The 22558-nt window shown below is 41.7% G+C and overlaps 1 protein-coding gene across 1 annotated transcript in view; it reads left to right on the top strand.

Annotated features, from left to right (window-relative positions):
• Positions 1-678: 678 nt before the first annotated feature.
• Positions 679-22558, top strand: part of KPNA1 (karyopherin subunit alpha 1) — a 56220-nt gene continuing 34340 nt past the window's right edge. Inside the window, exons 1-5 of the mRNA XM_086478431.1 lie at positions 679-703; positions 13259-13392; positions 16909-17016; positions 18833-18932; positions 19497-19591. Coding sequence (XP_086334557.1) covers positions 13264-13392; positions 16909-17016; positions 18833-18932; positions 19497-19591 — 432 coding nt within the window. The 5' untranslated portion in view covers positions 679-703; positions 13259-13263. The remainder of the gene's footprint in view (positions 704-13258; positions 13393-16908; positions 17017-18832; positions 18933-19496; positions 19592-22558) is intronic.

Genomic DNA, 22558 nt, shown 5'->3' with positions numbered 1-22558 from the left:
GGGGGTCCTCTTCCCTTTTACCGCCGCCTGTCGCGAAGCTCCGCGGCGGCAGCGCTGACAGGCGGCAGGTTACGGGCCGCCGGCGGCCTAGCACCGCCCTGCCACTCCCGGCTGCTGCGCCATCGCCACCACGCTCCGCAAGGCAGCGCCCGGCCGCCGTCGCCGACATCGCCTCCGTCTCCGCGCCCGCGACCCGCCCGGCCGCGTCCGCGGCCACCGCCCCTCCGGCGGGGAGGCGGCGCCTCCTCGCCCTCCCCGGGCCCTCCCGGCTGCGGCGGCGCCGTCCGCCGCACTACAGCTCCCGGCATGCCCCGCGGCGCACTGCGGCCGGCTGGGCGGGAGCGGCGCACCCCGCCTGCGGCTGCGCCAGGCGCGCGCGCTGCATGCCGGGAGCCGTAGTCTTCCCCGGGGCCGCTCCCCGCCGGTGTCGCCGGCCTGAGGAGGGCGCCGCTGCCGCGCGAGGGGCGGCTGCCGCCGCCGCCGGCCGGGCTCGCCCTGCCAGGCCCGCGGGGCCGCCGGAAAGGCTCTCTCTCCCAGAGGGCGCTGCGGCGAGGCCGGAAGCCACGCATCTGTCTGAGCGCGTGCGCACTGCCGTCGTCAGCCAGCATTAGGCAGGCAGGTAGGGAGGGAGCGGCGCTCGCGCGCCTCGGGCCCGAGAGGAGACAGCGCGGGGCCGGGCCGGGCCGCGCCGCGCCGGCAGCAGGTACTGGGGGATCGGGGGGCAGCAGCAGGTACCTCCGCCGCCGGGAGGGGGGAGCCCCGGTCTCAGGCCCGCGCCGCGCCGAGCCGGCGGCGGGGAGGGTCACGGCAGCCGGGCGGTGAGCGGGGCCGGGTCGGGTGCGGGAGGAGGGACGGGTCCCCGCGGGGTGTCGGCTGGAGGCGCCTCGACCCGGGCTGCGGGAGGCCCGGGCTGGGGGTGCCGCCGGCTGCGGGAGCCCCCGGCCTACGCGCGTGCAACAGGCGGGGGCCGCGCGGGTGGGGCGGGGCCGGCCGGCGCGGCGGGATCCGCGCGCGTGGGCCGGGGCCGGTCGCCTCCCGCCGGCCGCCCGGGGAGCGGGCGGGCGGCGGGCCAGGCCGGGCCGGTCCTGCTCCGGGAGCCCCCGCGGAGCTGGCGGGGCGGCGGGGCTCGTGTCGGTGGCGGGCCGCGCTCCGCTGGAGCGCCGCGCTCTGGGCTGAGAAACCGGCAGGGTGGCTGCGGGGCGTCGGACAGCGCCAGGGCGGGCTTCCCCGGCGCTGCTGCCTGCTGGCGGGAACGGCCGTGTGGTCGGTCCTCTGGCGGGACGGGGTGCGAGGAGAGGCAGGGCCGCAGCGGGAGAGGAGAAAAACTTTCTCCTGAGTCTTCCAAGCTTGTACTTTTTTCCCTCCTAGTGATCTTAGTTGACCTTAGGAAAACTGTCCCTTCTCCCTGCAAACCTCGCCTTGTAGGCTGGTGTTATCCCAGCCACAACATTATCTCTTTGACCTCCTATATGTGATGAAGGGTTTGCGCTTTCTCTGTGGCTGTGGTGGCCGTTTCCAGTTGTCATGTCTTCGGAGACCTTATAACCAGCAGAAACCCCTCCCATTCATAATCTTTAAATCTGTATTGCTCACGCAAGAATACATGTAATGGTGATTTTAAGCTTTGCCTCTTGAGGGCGTTTCATGAAAACTGAAACTCCAGGCTGAAAAGATATGTCATGAGCTGTGAAAATACTGGGCTGCTGTTTCTGCAGAATTCCCAAATGGTGCTGAATGGTTGTGTTTAATAGTCTCTTTATCCGTTATTCAAGCTGCCATTTCTCTGGATTTTTTTTGTTTGCTGGTGTATTTTCTGCTCTGACTGCTTAATGTTAATGAAAGACTTAACAAAGTTGGGATATGAGCTATCTGGAAACGGAATTTCAACTTTTATCTCTAGAAACTAGTTATTTTAAAGTTATTTTGTATATACCTGTCGTAATTAATAATTAGAACAGAACAGTTAATAGAACACTGTGTAGTTTAATAGTTTGAATCAAGCTAATCTTTGGTGTATCTGTCCTTGTTTTTGTGGTAACTTCATTATGTTGTCTCTACAACATTACCGTGTGCATTGACACATGAACTGGTTCATTCAAAACAAGTTTGTTTCTAGTTGAACTATGGTTGCACCTTTTAATTACCCTTTAGATGTACCCATAGGCACAGAGAAAATGAAGAGCTGCTTGAGGCATGGTAATGTAAGATGACACGCGAGGTGGAGGTTTTTCTCAGAATGAGTTCAGGTGCAGTGATGCTTCCCTTCCAAGAAATAGGGCTTTCTGGGGGTTTGGGATTCCATGCCTGCCCCTGCCCCACCCTGAAACTTCTAAACAGGGGCTTTGTCCTGTCTGTCATTCTAACACTGTACCTGGACATTTACCTTTTGCTGTCAGTGTGCTATCCGTGGATGTTTTTCTGATGTTACGTTCTCTGTGTTGATGTCTTCAGAGCTGGCTTGCTTATGTGGTCCTGTATGTTCAGCTCAGTGCTGGTTCCTGGAGAAGTCACAGTGTATTCCATTTAGAAAGGGAAGGCAGCAACAGCCCATGTCAGCAGCACTGACAAAAGACACTGTGAGGACTAAAAGTGCTACAGTCAGACGTTGTAGCAGCTTCTGAAAGATTCTTTATAGAGACTTTTAAGTGTAAGTGTTTATTTAACCAGATTGTTTGATAGTCTTATTTCACCTTCAGTGTTTCAGTACAGTGCTCTTTTCTTCTTCTTTTTTTTTTTTTTTTTTTTTTTTACCCCTTCGGTCAAGTAAGTGAAAGTGAACAGAATGGTACATTTTATTTTAGAGTGTCCTGTATGTGGCAGACTTGCTTTGATATCTTTCTGTTTGCGTCTCCACAAGATTGTAGAACTTTTCTTCTGAAGTGTTTTACAAGTCCTAGAGGGGGCAAACGGGGACTTAACTCATATCCTTAAGAACACAAAAGGAAACTATGCCTTTAAAGGCAACAGTAAAGGAGTTGCGAGGTTGGAAAACATAACTTTGTGGCAAGAGGTGAGAGGTTAATGGATGTAAAACAGCCCTCCAGAAAAATGGAAATCAAATCTGTGTGAAAAAGTGTAAAATATAGCCGATAAAAAAGAAGAAAAAAGTTATATGAATCAGGGTTAGGGGGTTTAATGTAAATTGGAAACATAAAGGGAAATAGAAGAGCAGCAGTAAATAACTGGATTTAATGGATTCTTTTACATACTTTTGAAGGCTGAAGGGAATAGGGGTCTGAGGGAGCCTAGCAGGCTATGAGCAAGTCGAGAAAAATAAAAGACATTAAAGGAATTATTCACTTGATGAAATGTTGTGAGTGGCAGAAATATCTGAACAGGAGGTTCTGGAATGATGCAATGGACAAACAACAAGTTAGAAAGACCAGACCACCTCTTTTTTTCAGAGAACAAGGATGGAAGCTGAACTGATATAGAAATAGGAAAAACTGATATAGAACCTTCATCCTAAGGGGCTAAAGCCTAACGGAAGTCCTCGTTTAAATAATATAATAATACTAATGAATAAAATACTGATGTAAATTGCAGAGATAAGGGGCAGCAATGTGATAGCAAGTCAGGTTTTTTCTGCTCTGAAGAAAAAAATCCATCCATACTCTGCTACAGTTTTTGAAGTCTGTCAAGCAAGTAATGGATTAAACTGCTCTATGTTATTTCCAAGCGTGAATGTGGGGTTTTCAAGATACAAAATGCCAGCAGTAGGATGCAAGGCCTGTAGAAATATCAGTGCTTCTAAATTATTTTGAAGAAGGTAGAAGAAGTCTGGAAAAACAGCAAAGGTAAGTTTAAATGAAATATTCAGTGAAAACCTCTGCTAAATATAGAATCTGTAGAACAGTAGAATTGGAAATTATATTATGCCACCTCGTGAATATCTTGAACTGCATTAAACATTGTGCAGGCTTAGTAACTCATTTTGTGGATAAAAAGTAGAGGTGGTCTAAGGCAGGTGGCAGTAAATTTCACCAGAATTGGTTTAAAAAGTACATTAGTAGTAGGAGGGTATGAAAAAGTGGTAGGAAGTAGTTGTAGGCTGGACATCACATTGTCACTTCTTTTGATCCGTTCATCTAAGACAGGAGTAAATGGAGTTTAGTTATATAGAAGAAATTATAAATTGGGATAAAATGAATACCTTATTGAAACATAATTAATGCTTAGTGTCATGAGGAGGCAGAAGCTGCAAACATTAGAACTGAAAGAAACACAACTGTGTTCCTGGATGTATAAAGGGAATAATAGACTCTAAGTTTTGAGAGTGTGCCATAAGACTTAGAATTTAGCTAGTCACCAGCTGCTGAAAGAGTAATTATTTTATCATTTTCTATTTTTATTTGGTAGTTCAGACTGCTGCCAGGCTCAGCAGGTGTATACATATGTTCTGTGAGAAAGTAACCAGTTTGACACATGCAGATCTATCTTTTATTTTAGTTTTTTACAGTCTAAGCATAATGTTGAGATTATACATAAGTGATATACTGATTTTAGAAATAAACATCCTGAATGTGTTTATCTCCAAACAAGGCATTGTAAACCTATCAAATCTAGTGCTAAAGTTATACTTGAAAGGAAATTCACCTGTTGTCATATGAAAATGTCGTTTTGGCAAACAAGTCACCTTTTGGTGGCACACAAACCACAACTTGCCTTTAACTAAAGGCAGATAACAGTGTTGTGATTAGTATTAGATTGCTGTGGTGTGTGTTCTGTCTGAAGCAGGATAAGATTGCATCTTAAAAGATGCAGGACTCTTTTGTATAGCTTCCACACGATCACCTCTTCAACTGCCTGTCCTTGTTTTACCTTTTTTTTTTTTTTTTTTTTTTGTATTCAGAAATGATCAGAAAGAAAAAGAGGTGTGTTTGTGAGTGTGCTGTGTGTTGGGATTTGAGAGCTTTTGGTAAGAGGGCTACTAGGTGTGAATGGGATTAGGGAGGCAGAAGGGGCATCATCAAGCTTTAGAATTCCTGTGGGTTTTGGCTTGATGGATCTGACAGATCAGTAGTAAGTGACTCTCTTGGTTGCTGATGTCCAAAGCTAGTATGAAATCAGTAGAACTTTGACTTGCTATTATTTTGTGCTTTTGCACACATATCTTCCATAATGCTGAATCACAGCAACCAGTAAGTTTGTTGAAGCCAAATTTGTCATCAGAGGAAGCATGAGGTAGGTTTGGTTTCAGCACCTTCTGATATTCAGAACTCCAAACAAAAGTTGCTTAAAACTACAAAGTCAACTTTAATAATTTTATTTATTTTTAACCTGATTTGCTTTAACATATCTTGGATTTCTTACTTTCGTGCTATGAAATGCTGAAAGGTGCACTCTTGTTCTCTTATAAAGAATGTTTAGGGTGTCTTAGGATGTTAGAAATATTAGGATGATTTTTTTTTTCTGACAGATGATGACTGTCAAATGATAGAGATAAGTGTTGTTTTTCCAGTGGTCTGTTTTTTAGGTATGACCTTACAGAAGATACATTGTGGGTCAGCTTGTTCTGTAAGTGCCAAGGAGGATGTTCTGTAACCTTAATCAAAATACAAATGAATTTTAAAAGAAAAACAGATTACATTTTAGTTTGGCGCACAGGAATAATCACTTCTGTTATTTTGTGTAGATGAGCATGTTAATGTGAGGTTATTTTTTTTTTTTTTTAATGCTAGTATAATCCTGTGTGGCTGAAAAGTTTAATTCCCCATCACTAGCTGCTTTGTTTTATGACTTGTGGGAACTTTTTGGTTCAGGTTGATTATGGACTGTTATAGAGATCAGGGTGAGATTTTTTTCATTTAAACAGATTTATTGCGCTGCAATGACTTTGAATGCAGTATAGGAATTTTGTGTTTGCAACTCAAATCAGAAAGGCTCAGTTAACAAATTTGAAGATGTTTTCCTTTTAAGTTGACCTGGCTTTGAGAGCCAGGTTTTTTGCCCTCTTGCTCCAGTTAAAAGCTTTCAGAAACTTTGCAAGCTGTATCTGCTGCCTCATTAAGTCAAAATGGACCTTTAAAAAAACTGAACTCAAAATGTCTTGGAAATATCTTCATGATAGTAAATGTCTAGTGAAGTGCTAGATATGCTGTGTATAATCTTTTATTGATTCCCCCACATGCCCCCCACCCCATCTTTCCCCCTGTTGGGAGAACTGTTTTCCAATAAACCTTGTAAATGCATTACTATTTAATCTCTTCAGTGGTGTTTCTTAAAAACAAACCAAAACAAAACAAAAAACCACAAACAAACAAACAAAAAACAACCAAAAAAAAAAAGGCATGATCCATAAACTTTTAAAAATTGACTTAAGTGCCTGCTTGTGTTGCTGTCAGTGCGCTTAACTAGTTATGCAGGCTGGTGTGTCAGATCAGTTTCTGAGACAGCACCAAGTGTCAAGTTATTGATATTTCTGTTAGTGGTTGGTTGTTTTGTTTTGTTTTCCTGCAACTAGAAATATGCTTCTCTGATTTTTTTTTTTGTTTTGTTTTGTTTCTTTCTGTGTGTTTTTTAGTGTAAAAAAGGAAAATCAGGGACCTGGCAAGCTGGTGTTGGCCTGATTTTAGGCGTGTCTCTTAAACCTATTTTTCGTAAGCACAAAGGATCTTTCTAAACGTTGCCTGGGGGTGTATTCAATTGACACTTTAAGATTAGTCATTTTGCAGAAATATCTTTGATGTGGTGGCTGTTTCTTTTTGTTTTAACTGCCTTTTCAGCCCTTTCTTCTTTTGTGGAAGATGGAGGAGGTCATGTTAAAATGTGACATCCCTACAAACTTGACCCCTAAAACTTGACATCAGGTGTCCTCAACATTGTTCAAATCATGCAGTCTGTTTTCTGCTGGTTTTTTTTTGTTGTTGTTGTTGTTTGTTTTTAAGCAACAGTCAATATTGAGGTTTTTAATTTGTCTGTAACGTCATATTCCATATTGTGCAAAATTGTGTATCTTTTCAGGCCTTGCATTAATTGCCTTCAGATTGTTCTCGTTTTTAAGCAAGTACTGGTCCAGCTTGACAAGTAGCTAGAAATAGAACATGCCAAATTTGCTACAGATTAGGTGGATTAGTTCTTGGTTTGCTATTTCACAGGTTTATAAAGGTGCTAGAACAGAAACAGTTGTGAATTAAGGCCTACTACTGGGCATGGAAAAAACCTAATAGGACTAGGAAGCCTGAAAAATAAAGCAGATTTGAAAGGTACAGAGCTGGGCAACGATTCCATGAAGAAGTCCCCTTCTTACTCCATTTTTGACTGAAAGTTCCTAAAAGTCTGAACCCTGTTTCAAGGCTATATATTCTATGCATGTTTAGCTACAACTTGTATGTTATATTTGAAGCTCCTTTAATCTTCTGGCCTTTTGGATAGCAGAAGGTGGTTGTTCTTCTCCATTGTTCTTGTGTGATGGTTGCCTTAGAAGTGTGGGTCCCTTCTGTTCTGTATAAACTGGAGTCTGTCGTTCCCACTAGTGAATAGCACCCATGCCTGCTGCTGCAGCTTTCCCAAGCCGCGGAAAATGAAATTCACATGATCGTTTTGATGCATCCTCATCAAAACTTACTTTGCAGGTCTTAAACACTGTAACTGTTAATTTTATCGTGCTTGAGAGAAGTATTTCCCACTCCCATTTTACAGCTTTAGAAAGTTAAGCAAAGATTTTAGAAATCAGCTGTGTTGTACTTGAACAGTAGCTTTTTGTAGTTGCGATGGTTAAATATCCTTTCCTCTAGATGTCCTGAGCTCCGGAGCTTTACAAGAGTCCCAAGACGTTTGAAATTAGAAAGTAACACCCATGTCCCTCAGATGATACAGGTGTTTCTACTGATGGGTATTCCCTTAGACCCCTCTAATCCTGTATGCTTTGTCAAATAATTTTGCAAAAGAAGCTGATACAGCCTCACCAAAATGTTTATCTGGTTGAGTTGGTTTTTCAAACAACAGGAGGTGGCAGTGAAGGGAGAAGTCAGTCTGCAGATTTTTTTTTTTTTTCCCCCTCCCCTCAGATAACACTTTCAACAGTATAGAGACTTGGTGGATGTGTTTTTGTCTCTCTAGGAAGATGGCAAATGTAGGATGTTGCTCTAGATTTTTTTTTTTTCCAGGGAAACAGCATTAGTCCCAGGTGATTTATTTTATCATTCTACACTCCATATTATTCATGGTTTTATTATGAAGACCTTTCATTGTATATCACCTCCAGGAAAGCTGACAGTTTACTTCCACAAGATTTAAATACTTTTCTCAGCATCCTGACCTGTGGCCTTCGAATTACCAAAAAGCAAATTAGAAGGACTTTCCAAAATCTATACTTCATGGGGAAAAAACCCGAACACATCTGTGGCTAGAAATTTGGATTTGTAGGGAGTGTGTTGATGAGAGTAGTGAATGACCAAATGCTGCTTTCAGGGTTGTTTTTTAGATTGGTTAGGTTTTTGAGTCTCTCACGAAGAGTGTCAGAAGATGATGCATCCTGTAATCAGAGCTCAGTGAATTGCTCAAACATCTGTCCCGGCTGTGCTGTAGGTATTTGGCGTGATGTCAAGAAGCATGATTGTGAGGAAACTTTAGTTCTTTGGGAGGTCTAGAGTCTTATCGCAGAGACGGTAAACAAACATCTCCTTGGAAGTTAAGGGTTTGTAGCGTAGCTGAACCATTTCTTACCTTGAATAATTCCAGCTTCTCTCACTGACTACTTGGAGTTCTGTCTTGACAGTGCTGTTTCTGACATGGATTGTCCTGTCAGGGCTGACAGTGCCTCTTGTATCTTTTCGCTGTCTTTCTGGCAGCAATCTAAAGGAGAGACAACAGTTTGGTAGTACAGAAGAGCTCACAAGTATGCCTCCAGTGAGTCCTTTCCTTCCGACAACTGCCTTTGTTAAGAAACGTGTAAACTGGTAGTATGTCGGATCATGGATCTTCAAGATAACTTATTTTATCACTTACACCATTTCTCTTCAACCTCCTTGTCCACCTTCGTTTGCCGGTCTTCATATTTCCACTGGAAGGCAGAATTTCTTGTACAGGTCTACACTTCTGAAATACATTCTTTTTTTTCTTATTCCCACCCCTAATTCCAAAGGAGGAAAATTTGTCTCTGACACTCATTATTAGCAGTGTATTTGGTAATCTTAGTTTCAGTCATCTGGGTTATATATATCATTACGCAGGTCTAGATTTGTCAGGCCCTCATTTTTGCATGTGGATACCCTTGTGTGGAATATTCAAGAGTATCAGTCACGTGGCATTCCTTCTGGCAAAGCCCTTAAGCCTAGTGACAGTGATATCTGATTTAAGAAGGCAGGGAGTTCATTTTTATTCCTATCTAGATGATTGCTTGGGACAAGGTAGGTCATCGCAGTAAGTGACTCTGTGTTTCCCAGTGCCTCTGAATTTCTTTGACTTGATGAGCAAGGAGAAATGCAGTACTTTTCCTTTCTCCTAGAAATGTGTTCTTAGAGCACATCCACGTTTGGTAGGGTACTTGTCTTTGTCAGTAAAAAATTTGGGGATCATGATTTCCTTAGAGAAATGCAGACATTCAGGAATAGATGGCATTTTTAATTTTACTAAAAATCATTTTTTCATGTCAGCCAAACTGACTGAAGGTCCGTATGGGGTTTTGAGTGGTACTGCACAAAACCTCAAAGAATACACTATGAAAGCTCCTCACTAGGTCGCCAGAGGTTTTTTGTCTGTAGAAGGGAGTATCCAGAAAATGTGGAGAATACTATGTTATCTTTAGGAAATGAAAGATGGGTAGAACATTTCCATGACAACCGCAACAGATTTTCACCAGAAGTAGCATTAATTTTGATTGTGCAGAGAAGACCCAGGGTTTGCTCTTTGCTATGAAGAAATTACCATGGCTGAATTAAAAGTGACCATTACGAGACTTTCAGTTAAGCCACAACAAAGCTGCTGAAGACAAGTGGGCAATTTGAAGTTGTTTTGCCTCTGTGGTTTAGCCTGGGAGAAAGGCTACGTCCTGAAAGATGGAAGAGAAAACTTATAGCAAACAGTTCTTGGATAACTGTAACAACTGACATAGGATTGTTATATTTTCGGTCCTTAAAAAATAGTTTGTGTGCTGACACTGAATAGGTCTAAAGATGCTAGCAGTAGATGCAGGCTAGATGAAATCCTGGATGTGGTCATTGAATTTTTTTTCCCCAGTAATTGGGGAACCAGTAAAAGAATGATGAAGAAAGAATTGATTTTAGGAAATACTGAGGATATTACAAAACCTGCTTTTAGAGAATAACTTTGGATTTAATAGTTACAAGGTTAGATAGACAGGTATATAAGATGGACATGTCTTTATGTGTTGGGATTTTGTTTATTTACTACCAGTGAGGGAGTACTATGAAATAAATTATTGAACTTATTACTAGTTGAATTGATAATGGTGAACAGAGCTTAATTTTCACCTTTGATAGAAGAAACTCTTCCCAGTCATTTGGTCGTAGGAATTTCTAGGAAGGCTTTACTCCCAGGTAAAACACAACACACTATTTTGAACGGATTTTAAGTGTACAGATTACTCAGAAGAAGGTGTTAGTCAGCGAAGTGAGCTGTCTTGAAAGTGAGAAGTGAGCACAGCCAAAAGTTGCAGCTAAAGCTTGTAAAGGATGTAATAAATAGATGATAGTTCTTGTGGAGTCGTTAGGTAGAGGGGTCGAGGTAAAGTCAGAGGATTCAAGTAAATTACTGCATCTGGAATATTGTGTCCAGTTCTGGGCCCCTCAGTTCAAGAAGGACAGGGAGCTGCTTGAAGGAGTCCAGTGCAGAGTGACAAAACGATTAAGAGGATGGAACATCTCCCTTATGATGAAAGTCTGAGGGAGCTGGGTGTCTTTAGCTTGGGGAAGGGGAGACTTGAGGGGTGTGACCTCATCAATGTTATAAATACATAAAGGGCGAGTGTCAGGAGGATGGAGCTGGGCTCTTCTTGGTGATGGCCAATGACAGGACAAGGGTCAATGGGTGCAAACTGGAGCACAGGAGGTTCCACATTAACGTAAGGAAAAACTTTTTCATTGTGAGGGTGACAGAGCACTGGAACAGGCTGCCCAGAGAGGTTGTGGAGTCGCCTTCTCTGGAGACATTCAAAACCCGCCTGGACGTGTTCCTGTGTGACCTACTCTAGGTGGTCCTGCTCTGGCAGGGGGCTAGATGCTCTCTCAAGGTCCCTTCCAACCCCTGACATTCTGTGATTCTGTGATCTTGTGCCTGTGTTTTCAATAAATGAAACTATGATGTAGGGTACAATGGAAGAGGCTAACAGAGTTCTGAGAGGAAAATTAAAATTACTACCTTCAAGTCAGATTCAAAATTATTGGAAGAAATTAATACGTAAGTGGGGAGATGGGGGGAAACTAGGTAAATAAGTACACTAAGGAAGGATACACTAAGGAAACTTGCTGATGATAATGTTGGGCGGTGTCATTGATGTTTAGAAACACTGGAACATTATATGGAGGGGGTACGTAATAGAAATGAGGTGAAATTTATTATTGAGAAATGGTGTTCCCTGTCAAGGATTTCTTTAAGAACTTCTAGGGATTGAAAGTGAAGGTATTAAATGACCACAGGAGCTATCAATCCCAAATGAAGGCAAATATGATTGTGTGAATTTAAGAAGACATGTTTCAGACAAAAATGGAGAATTATTAATAATGTCACTGAGCCTGAGCTCTTATCTGGGCTGTTGTGTATGCCCATGTTTGTTCATGTTTAAGGGCAGATTGCCTAGAGTGGCTGCAAAGCAGTTTTCCTGTTAGGCATGTACTTTTAGCTCATGGTTGTCCATCTGGTGTTTGAGCTCATTTTGCTAATTCTAAAATAACATCAACTATTTCTTTAAAAATGTTTTAGAAACAAAAGAAATTTTGTACTCTGAATATTTGTTAGCTTGAACTTTTTACAGTTAAAATCCGTGGCTTGTTATTGCAGAGTACATTGCAAGAAACATGAACGCTCAGACAGCTAAACGCAGGAAGAAAGGCGTCTCTAAGCTGTTAAGAATGATGTAGGGAACTTCTGGCATTCGGAGATTTAACTTTCTGTAGGACCTTTATTTAAAAAAAGCCATTTCAGGAAGAGCCTTTTCAGCAGAATTAGGCTGCTTGAATTAGTTAGTTACATGCTCAGGTTTTTTTTTTGTTGCATTCAGTGCAATCTGTGACTGGCTGATCTTGAATATAGTAGTTTCATGTCCCTTAGCAGTTTTTAAATCTCAGTTGGCAGAATACAGTAACGCTTGAAGTGATGCCTGAAATGTCTTCTGTGAAAGTCAGTTCTGATGATCAGAATTCTTATAAATGGTTCTCAGGAAGCAGCAACTTAAAAAGAGGCTCTAATAAGAAGCACATTTGGGTATTTTTTTTTTTTTTAATCTCTTAAAACTGTGCTAACTGAAACAAGAGGAGGTTAGAGTAGACTCGATTATATGTTTGATGTATTTTAAATAGGAAACCTAAGCTGCTGAGAGTCTGTATACGCTTGTGTTGCTCCATTTTAAAGTAAAAAGTGAACAGGAGATCATTTATCACCTGGTGATTTTGTGCTTTGTAGACTGAAAAAAAGCCCCTCTGCATAAACAGTGGCAGGATTAGAGTCTGGGGGTGGGGAGGAGGAGAAAGACTTCTTCACAGTCTTTGCAGGACTGACCATTTTCAGTGGTTAAACCATCCTCACCTAAAACTTCTCTCCATTTCATTTTTTTTGTTGGCATTATCTGGCTAGAACCACACGGTTGTATTGAATTAACTTAGAATGTGGATTTTGAGGGGGGGAAAAAAGCCCCTGTTCTGACTTGCAAAGTGAATTAAGCTAAGAAGCAGCTAAGACACCTTCACTTTTGAGTGAAGAGAGGGGAATATAATTAATTTGGCTAATTCCCTGTGTGAAGAAATGTTAACAATTATTAGTGCATTTTCTTTTTAGCCTGCACTGTATACTCTGCTTTGTAGATCTCAGTTCTTTCTTAATAAAATACTTGATTTATTGATGCCTTGCAATCTCGGAGAGTAAAATAGAAGTTTGTTGGTGTGATGTGAAGAACTGGTACACTGAAGTGACAATTCTGTGAAATTTTCCTTTCTAGCTTCTATTGGAAGTTAGGTGATGGAATATAGGGGGGCAGTAGCTGGAAGTACATGGATACAGAGATTGAGATGAAGACAGAAAATAAAATGATGTGTTGTTGAAAAGTAATTATTTGCTGACTTCTCTTTTTAATTGCATTGTACAGGAATCATGACGACCTCAGGAAAAGAGAATTTCCGACTGAAGAGCTACAAGAACAAATCTCTCAACCCTGACGAGATGCGTCGCAGGCGGGAGGAAGAAGGTCTTCAGCTACGGAAGCAAAAGAGAGAGGAACAGGTATTGTACTACAGTTACGATAACTGTAACCAGTCCTTAAACAGTCTTGTCTTGCTCTATGTCTGTCTCTTTGCATCTCCCAAGCCCCTACTTAGCAGTTCCTGCCCTGCCAAATTCATACTTAGTCAGTCTGCAATCAGACTTGCTTGCAGACTTTACTGCCTCTTCTGCAGGCTCTACAAAACTTAGAGTGCTCCTCATTCTCTGAAGTGTAAGATTGACCGGAGCAGCTTAAAGATGATCTGAAAAAAGCTGGCCAACCTTGCACTGAAGGTGTTTGAGGAGCTCCTGTTTTGTTTTTTGGTTGGGGGGGGACACGACAATGGACACAGGCCGGTGGGGGAAGTTGTTTGGGTTTTTTTGGTTGTGTTGTTGGGTTTTTTTGGCTACCTGAGCTGTGGTGGCTCTAATCTCTGTTCAAAGAGTGGCAAGCTGGTGTGAAATGGAAGGAAATATTGCAGCTGGAATAGGAGGAGGTCTGACCAAGTCTTTGTAAGTTGCAGTAATTATTTTCTTGAGGGAAGAAGTAATTTGTTGACCTGATTCTTCTGAGTTTTCTGTCTTTAACTTAATTTATGCATTTACAAAAGTTCATGCTATGTCTATGCCCATAAGTCTGAGTAGTGGATTTAGTATATGTTGTAAGCAAAATGAGAAGAATGCTTGGAAATTTAAGCTTCTCTACCTGTTCATGTCTTGCTACTTCTTACTACTTCATTCACATTGCAAAGTGGCAGGTGTGCTGCAGGTTCAATTGGGAAACAGCAGCAGTGACAAGACATGATGAAAACCACCTTCTGATAAAAACAGGTAGCACTGAACAGTTCTTCCTTTTGTTCTTAGTTGTGTTCATTAGAAGCTTTAAGGGATTGGTTCAATTTCAAACAAAGTTACAACAGAGCCATTTTCATCAATGTTGAGGTTTTTGGAGTTAGAATGAAGATAGTGATATGCTTGTGTTTAGAATGGTAGGTCAAGTCTGTAATCTGTTCTGTTTAATACCTTTTTCACAGTGTCATTACCAGATGCCTTCAAGGAAAGGCAGGGGAGAGTTCTGAGAAGGAATTGCATTATTTTTGTTGATTTTGCTCAGTATCTGCAGGTAGTGTTTCCAGACTCTTGGTAGCACAGAATGTCATCAGTCCTATTTGTAAACCTGTTACTAAATTAGGAAAATGGTGAGAGATTTTCTGTCTTACCTCTGCCTTTGACCTCCCTTGGACCTGATTACCACAGGCTGGCTAAATAAAGTGTGCGGCAGTATTTCCTTCTGTTAAGGAAATTTGTTAGTCCTAGACTAACAGTGGAGCAGAAGTGGAGTTGCAAGCAGAGTGCAGCTCTGCGGTTTCAAACCTTGTGCAGGTACTTCTCTTTTAGGTATTTGGTGCATAGCTCGTTGAAGTTTAAGTTCCTTGGGTTTTGGTGGGTTGTGGGTTTTTGTTTTGTTTGTTTTCTTTTAAGCGGAACAACCCCACAAAAACGACCTCAGGCCTCTGAATTTTAACGTAACTTAGCAATTTAAATTTTGGTTTAAGATTGCATTTGAGCATGTTTCTTGAGCTTGAGTGGGCACATCATACAGTAGCTTAGAAGGCATAGCATTCCATAAGGGTGCCTATCACTGCCCTAGGGTTGCTATAGACTTAGCGGTTTTGCATACTGTTTCCTCCTGATCTTCTCTGGAGAGAAGAGTAACAGCAGGTCTATGTCAGGGCTTGTGGTGGGTTGACCCTGGCCAAAATGCCAGGTGTCCACCAAAGCCACTCTATCACTCCACCTCCTTAACTGGACAGGAGAGAGGAGAGAACAAAAAAATAAGAACAGGCTTGTGGGGTTGAGATAAGGACAGGGAGATCACTCAGCATTTACCGTCACGGGCAAAACAGACTCCATTAAAGGAAAAATGTAATTTATTGCCAATTAACTCAGAGAGGAGTAGTGAGAAATAAAAACAAATCTTAAAACACCTTCCCCCCACCCCTCCCTCCTTTTCCAGGGCTTAACTTTGATCCCGATTTTCCTCCCTCCTCCCCCCTAGTGGCACAGGGGGAAAACAGGGAATGGGGGTTGGGGTCAGTTCATCACACTGTTGTTTTCTGCTGCTTCTTCCTCCTCAGGGGGAGGACTCCTCACACGTTTCCCCTGCTCCAATGTGGGGTCCCCCTCACGGGAGAAAGTCCTCCATGACTTCTCCAGCATGAGTCTTCCCACGGGTTCAGTCCTTCATGAACTGCTCCAGCGTGGGTCTCCTTCATGGGGTGCAGTCCTTCAGGAACCGACTGCTCTGGCGTGAGCCCCCCCTCATGGGGTCACCAGCAGCAAACCTGCTCCAGCGTGGGCTTCTCTCTCTCCACGGGCCACAGGTCCTGCCAGGAGCCTGCTCCGGTGCAGGCTTCCCATGGGTTCACAGCTTCCTTCGGGTATCCACCTACTCCGGCGTGGGGGCCCTCCATGGGGTGTAGGCAGTCATCTGCTCCACCGCCCATGGGCTGCAGGGGGACAGCCTGCCTCACCATGGTCTTCATCACAGGCCGCAGGGGAATCTCCTCCCCCTCCTTCTTCGCTGACCTTGGTGTCTGCAGAAATGTTCCTCTCACATATTCTCACTCCTCTCACTCTCTGCAATTACTGCTGCACAACAACTTTTTCACTCTCTTAAATACGTTATCACAGAGGTGAAAAACGCTGTCGCTGATTGGCTCGGCCTTGGTCATCGGCGGGTCCATCTTAAAGCCGGCTGGCATTGGCTATATCTGACATAGGAGAAACTTCTAGCATCTTCATACAGAAGCCACCCCCGTACCCCTCCCCGCTACCAAAACCTTGCCACGCAGACCCGTTACAGGGCTCTATATTTCCTGTCTGCAGTGGTGCAACTCTGATGTGGCTCAATTCTGGAGTCTTGCTTCCTGAACTCAAGAGGCCAGCAGCACCCCAAAAGCCATCTTGTTATTGCTAATGTTTTTTCCAATGAGACAGCTGGATTAAGGGGAGAAGCTGTAGCCTCTCTACCTTTCCTCATGGCATTTCGAACTGTGTGCCTTCTCCAAGTGGTAGCAACCAAATTCTGTTCATCTCAGTATAATAATTTAAATCCCATGTGATCATCCTCCAAAGCCCTCTCTTTGCCACTGTAACTCAATTATCCCGGCCTCTGCAGGTGTTCTACAAAGATCTGTTACACACAGCATTTTTCAGTTCTTTGAGCCCCAGCACCCTCTGCCAGAAAGCAATTTTCTGCAAGCTAGAGATAGCTCATGAATGAAGGGGGACGGTGAAGAAGAGAAAGTAATATCAGTAAGAATTTTTCAGAAATGTTGGGATCCAATATTCTAACACATTGCTGTTTTCATTTACTCCATGACTAAACCTTTTCCATTTACTGTTGGGAGGAGTCCTGTAGCCAGTATACTAGCTTCTTTCAGTGATGGTGTATGTCATTTTTATTGCAGGCTAACATGACATGCTGTGTATATATTTGCTATATAATATATATTAAATGTTTTATGTCTTTAGTTGTTTAAGCGCCGAAATGTTGCAACAGCTGAGGAAGAAGCGGAGGAGGAAGTGATGTCAGATGGTGGCTTCCATGAGGCTCAGATGAACAACATGGAGATGACTTCTGTAAGTGATGAGAGAGGAATACAGCGTTTGTTGAAACTGGACAGGTCTCTTGTGCAGTGACTTGAGGGGAATGGAATTCCAGAAGAATGTGAAAAATGGCATTCAAAGAGCTTATGGACAGCTCTTAAACACCTGTCTCAGTGAATTGCCCTGAAACTGATTACATGAGAGGAAAATGTTATGGATAGAGTGAGTGGTTGCTCAGTGGATATGCTTTCGAGAAAATTAAATAAAATGTCATTGTTCCAGGCAGGCTGACTACTTCCTGGTTTCGATGCTCACCATTATGAGTGATTTTATCAACTGTTGCCCAGAGTTGTTGAGGTTTTTTTTTAGTCTGAAATTTGTAACACTTGAAACATGAAAATACAAATCAGGCTATGTGCTGTTGCAATCTACAAAGTAAGAAGCGGCTCAGGAAATCTGTCAGCAGACTTTCAAGTAGCATCATTTTTAGCCAAGGTCTTGGAAACACAGCTAGACCTAGCTTGTCTGTCTGCATGCATGTGTCCTTAAACTCCTTTCCGTGCTGGAAATTCATCCTACAGAAAAAACTTTCAGTGGAAATCAGACTTTCCTGCTTTCGCACTATTTCTTTACCACAGTCCTCTCCCTGGAAAGAAAAATGGTAAGAGTTTTGGGCTGTAACAGAGGTTTAAGGAAAGTGCAGTCCTCACTTAAAAGTCTGACCACTGTTCTTCACACATGTGTCTGTATACAGAGTATGAAAATGATGTTTTCAAAGAAATTGGAATGGGCTTGATTTCTATTGGTGGTTATACCAGCCTTGAAAATTGCTGAGAAACAGAGAAATGCCTATAAACAATGTGGTAGATCACTCGTAGGATATATTGTTTTACTCTTCAAGATAGTCTTTAAACGTAAGGCCAGTCCTAAATACCATTTAATCATTTCTGTGGAAGCTTATACGAAATAAATAGGTAGTAAAAAGTAAGTAAAGAAGCCTATCTAATTGAGATCAATACTACCATTGTACAGTTTACTGTTTTAAATATTAATTTCAGGGTCTTAACAGTTGGAGCTGTTTGCTGTTAGAGACAAAGCTTAAGTATTTTCAGCATTGTCATCTGTATCCCTGTCTGCCTGAGGGTTTGGATCAAATCTAAGGATTTAATTCGGAAGTGGAATAAAAATCTGACTTTCCTTATATGGGTTATTTATGTGGGTTTACGTGTGTGATGAACAGAATGCTAGATTTTACCTAGCATAAGAAAGGTTGCTGATTTAATTTAGCAGTATTAAGTGGAAACTATCAGTATTATGGAAAATTTAATACCCTTACTTGTTTATGATGACAAGCCTTAGGTTTGTCAACTCTTCTAAAATTGACAGGTCCTGTACATTTTGGTGTAAGAGAATGAGTCAAAATGTAGATGTTACAGAAATCTAAACAATAGCATAAAGTGGTGTTCTTGCAATTTTTTAGTGTTTACTCTTCCAATTTAAACTACATTTTGTTGAAGCTGACAATTTTTCATTTATATTTTAGAGGAGGAGAGAATACTGGTGAGAGATTCTGAATAGTAATTTTCTTGCCATATCTTAAGTAAAATTTGAATTTTGGCTTCCAGAAAAGAAAGACTACACTTAAGAATGGTGCTGCTTATCTAGATGTACATGTATGATGTCTCATTTATTGTCCATAATGGTCTTATCTAGGTTTTTTACTCAATAAGAGATAAACTTGGTAGCGGTTTAGCAAATGTTGTACCCTTTTTTACCACTAATCCCAGATTTTGTTTTTTTCCTCTTGCTCTCTATACCTCTCATTCTATCTCCCTCACCTGAATACTAGAGTGCAGTCATCACCTCTGATATGATTGAGATGATTTTCTCCAATAGTCCAGAACAGCAGCTTTCAGCCACCCAGAAGTTCCGAAAGCTTCTTTCTAAAGGTGAGGGCTGAAATTACTTGGAGAAAAATGTAGATGTGTACTTGGCATATGTTTTTACTTTGACAGCCATAGAGATAGTTTCATACAGAAATTTCTGGATGAAGTTCTGTTTTGCGAAATGTCAGCTAAAAGTATGTGACAGTCACTTCTTTTCTTGAAATCAGTATAACTACTAAGTGATGCAGATGTGATGTCTACTCTTGAATGTAAGCTTAAATATTGTAGGAAGTGTCTCTATGGCTCAAATATGCTGATGTACTGAAGTTTATCTGCGTGTGTGCATGCCAGAGTGCTTTTGCAGAACTGCTGCTGTGAAGTCTGCCTAAATTACTGTGTACATTAGTGTTCTGAATCATGTTACCTCATTACCTCAAAATTCAGGCTGGAGTCATCTTATGGTGACAGATAAGAATCCGTTGCCTTTTCGTAAAGGTAAAGCAGTATTGTGGTAAAAGAACACTCAGAAAAAAAGGAGTCAGTATGTCATTGGATATTATTTTGATGCAGTAATTTGAGAATTTCCCTACAAAGAAATGAACGTATCTAACTTTTTATTTTAAATAGAACCAAATCCTCCAATAGATGAAGTCATAAGCACGCCAGGAGTGGTGGCCAGGTTTGTGGAGTTCCTCAAACGAAAAGAAAACTGTACATTACAGGTATACAAATATAAATATATCTGTCTTGCTGTACTACGAAGGCATTTGGTGATGAAAAAAAAATCAGTGATTTCATCAGTGATGAAAAAAAAATCAGTGATTCGTTTAATTAGCTGTATTTCCTCTCTTTTTCTTCGCTATGTTAAAAAAGCTATTTTATCTTCAGGGTTTCTATCAAGACCTCGGGGGCGGGAGAGAGACAGAAGTCCGACTTGCATTGTGTGATTACTAGGATGGGGTCTTTACACTTTGTTCTGTAACAAAAACAATGGTATGGAACTTGGACCTCAGCAGATGAAAAGCTACTAAACTTTAGTATTTGTCTTTTCTATACTAATTGAAGACAGTTTTAAATAATTAGAATTATGACTTAAATTTTTGATTAAATTAAAAAAAGTTTAGAATTAGAATTACAATCCATTTACACTGAGCAAGTTTGCAAATGACACAAAGGTGAGTGGGGCAGTTGATATACTTGAGGGAAAGGATGCCATCCAGAGGGACCTTGACAGGCTTGAGAAGTGGACCACTGTGAATCTCATGAAGTTCAACAACGTCAAGTGCAAGGTCCTTCACTTGAATCAGAGCAATCCCCAATGTCAGTACCAACTGACTGGTTGAGAGCAGCCCTGCAGAGCGGGACTTGGGGTTACTGATGGATGGAAAATTGGATAAGTAAGAAATTTTTTACAATGACGATGATGAGACACTGGAGCAGGTTGCCCAGAGAAGTTGGGGATGCCCCGTTATCGGATGTGTTCAAGTTCAGGTTGGACAGGCCTTTAAGCAACCTGATCTAGTGGAAGATGTGCTTGCCCATGGTGGGAGGGGTTGAACTCGATGATCCTCGAAGGTCCCCTTCCAACCCAAACCATTCTATGATTCTATGAACGTAGAAACGTTGAAACTTACTTGCTTTGGTTTGAAAAACTGACTTGTGTCTGCTGCAGTGGTGGTTAATTTGTCTTGGACTTGCTTCTTGGAGCTTTGTCTTATTTCCAGCTGTCCTTTTTTTCTGGTAAGAGTTCGTTCTTCTGGGCCCGTAGACAATTAGAGAAAATCAATCGTCTAGTAAAAAAAAAAACTGAACAGGTAACCATTAAATATAATATATTAGGTCACAATAAGCGTTCTTTCAAAATGCATAAGGCAACAAGTTTGTTAATGCCACATGAAATCCAAATTTTAGTGAGTGGAGATACAGGAAAAAAAATGTAGTTTTTTTTCTTACACATTAGAGAAAAGGTACCACTTACAGGAATTACTTTCCAAATTGATACCCACAGAATTCCACAGGTCTGTTAGCTACATTTGAGGAGTCTGTGGACAGTAACTAAGAGTATATATCAGATTTAAGCCAGTTGGTTTGCAACTCCAGTGGAAAGTTTGTAAGTGATCTGATATAAAAAGAGTGGAATGCCTTTTATTACTTACAGGGCTCTAGCATGGAAGTCTAAGACAGGCAGATAAAGGGAAACAAGCTTGGGGGACATAGTTGAGTAGGAAGGGAAAATAAAGACAGAGGATACTTTGTCAAATGCAGATACATCTCTAGTTTAAAAAACTTCAAAACCAATCATAGGCTGACTCAAATTCTCATGGCCTTACTGGTCTGGTGTGACATGTATTGCATTGATTTTTTACATGGAAAGAGCAAAAGCCAGTCAAAATTGAAACTTCCAAGCTTGTCCTAAAGAGTTCTTTAACAAAGCATTGAAAATATAGACCTGAGCGCATATCTCTTAATATTCCATTCCAACTGGTTAATTTTCCTTCATCTTGCCAATTCTGTCTGCCTGCTTGGCAGTGCAGGGTTTGCAGGTAGAACTTTTTGCTATGACCAGTCAGGAAGTTCCCGTTGACCTCACTTCTTTATATTTGTTTTACTCTGCCAGTATTTCCAAAGGTGTTCCTTGGCACAGGCGTAGATTTTGGGCTTGCCATTCTAGGCATTCCTGACTCTAGCCGATCTCTAAAGGGAAAGGATTTTCAACTCATTCTGTAAATACTGGAATATTTTTTTTTTGCTCGGATATTATAGGTACTTGTATGATGGACTGAATACGGAAACTCTTCCGTGTTGATGGACTTGGAACTTTATGTGACTTCAAGCTCTATTTTTCTTCTGTGTTGTCAATGGAATGAATATCCAGTGAAAACTGGGCTTCTGGTGTCAGTGGTAGGAAGGCCTAGTTTTTCTGGAATTCCTCTGTCCAGTTTTCACTCAAGTGGGTTTTTTTCTCTGTGATAATTTAAACCATATGTGAACAAGTAAATTTGTCTCATGTGCAAAATCTTTTTGTGATGGAGGCAGAAATCTTAAAAAAGAACAATACCATACAGATACCAAGATCATCCCTTGGATGAGGTTTTCTTCCTGTTAATTAACTTTAATTATCAAAAAGCATTTTGTTTTTCTAACCTTTGCCATTTGCATGTGGTTGTTCCTTAGTTTGTGTATCCTGGAGCATCAGGTGTCCATAGTGGAGAGGGAGGAGACAAACTCTCTCTCAGCCTTTCTGTGACTTAGATATCTGAAATGTTAAGTGGTGCTCACACAAGGGTATCATCTAATTCACCCTTGAGTCTAGTTAGATATTGGGAAGAGCTCAGTTTAACAGAACTTTGTTCCACAAAAGATGGGGAAATCTTATGATTAGTTCATAATCAAAATTTGTTTTATAAATATTTTGAAGTACAGACTTGAGCAAGAAGTAACTGCTATTTGGTCTTAAGTTTGATTAAACTGTTTATACCTAGTGTTTCTTTTCTGTTATGGCTATATGACTGGAGAGAGTGTGAGTCTTTTGAGCTGTGAATAGTTCAACCTGGTGGCATCCATTAGGGAGCCAAAGGACAAGCTCTAAAATATGAGTAAGAAACCTCTGTCATTGAAAGATGACTAATAATCCTGTTATACTGTTACACAAAACACTGTGTGCTCGCTTCAGAGAAAGCAAAATTACA

This window comes from Leptosomus discolor, chromosome 1 (genome assembly GCF_034619465.1).
Source record: "Leptosomus discolor isolate bLepDis1 chromosome 1, bLepDis1.hap2, whole genome shotgun sequence".
Classification (NCBI taxonomy): domain Eukaryota; kingdom Metazoa; phylum Chordata; class Aves; order Leptosomiformes; family Leptosomidae; genus Leptosomus; species Leptosomus discolor.
Note: the sequence above shows the minus strand (reverse complement) of the source record. Positions and strands in the feature narration are given on the sequence as shown.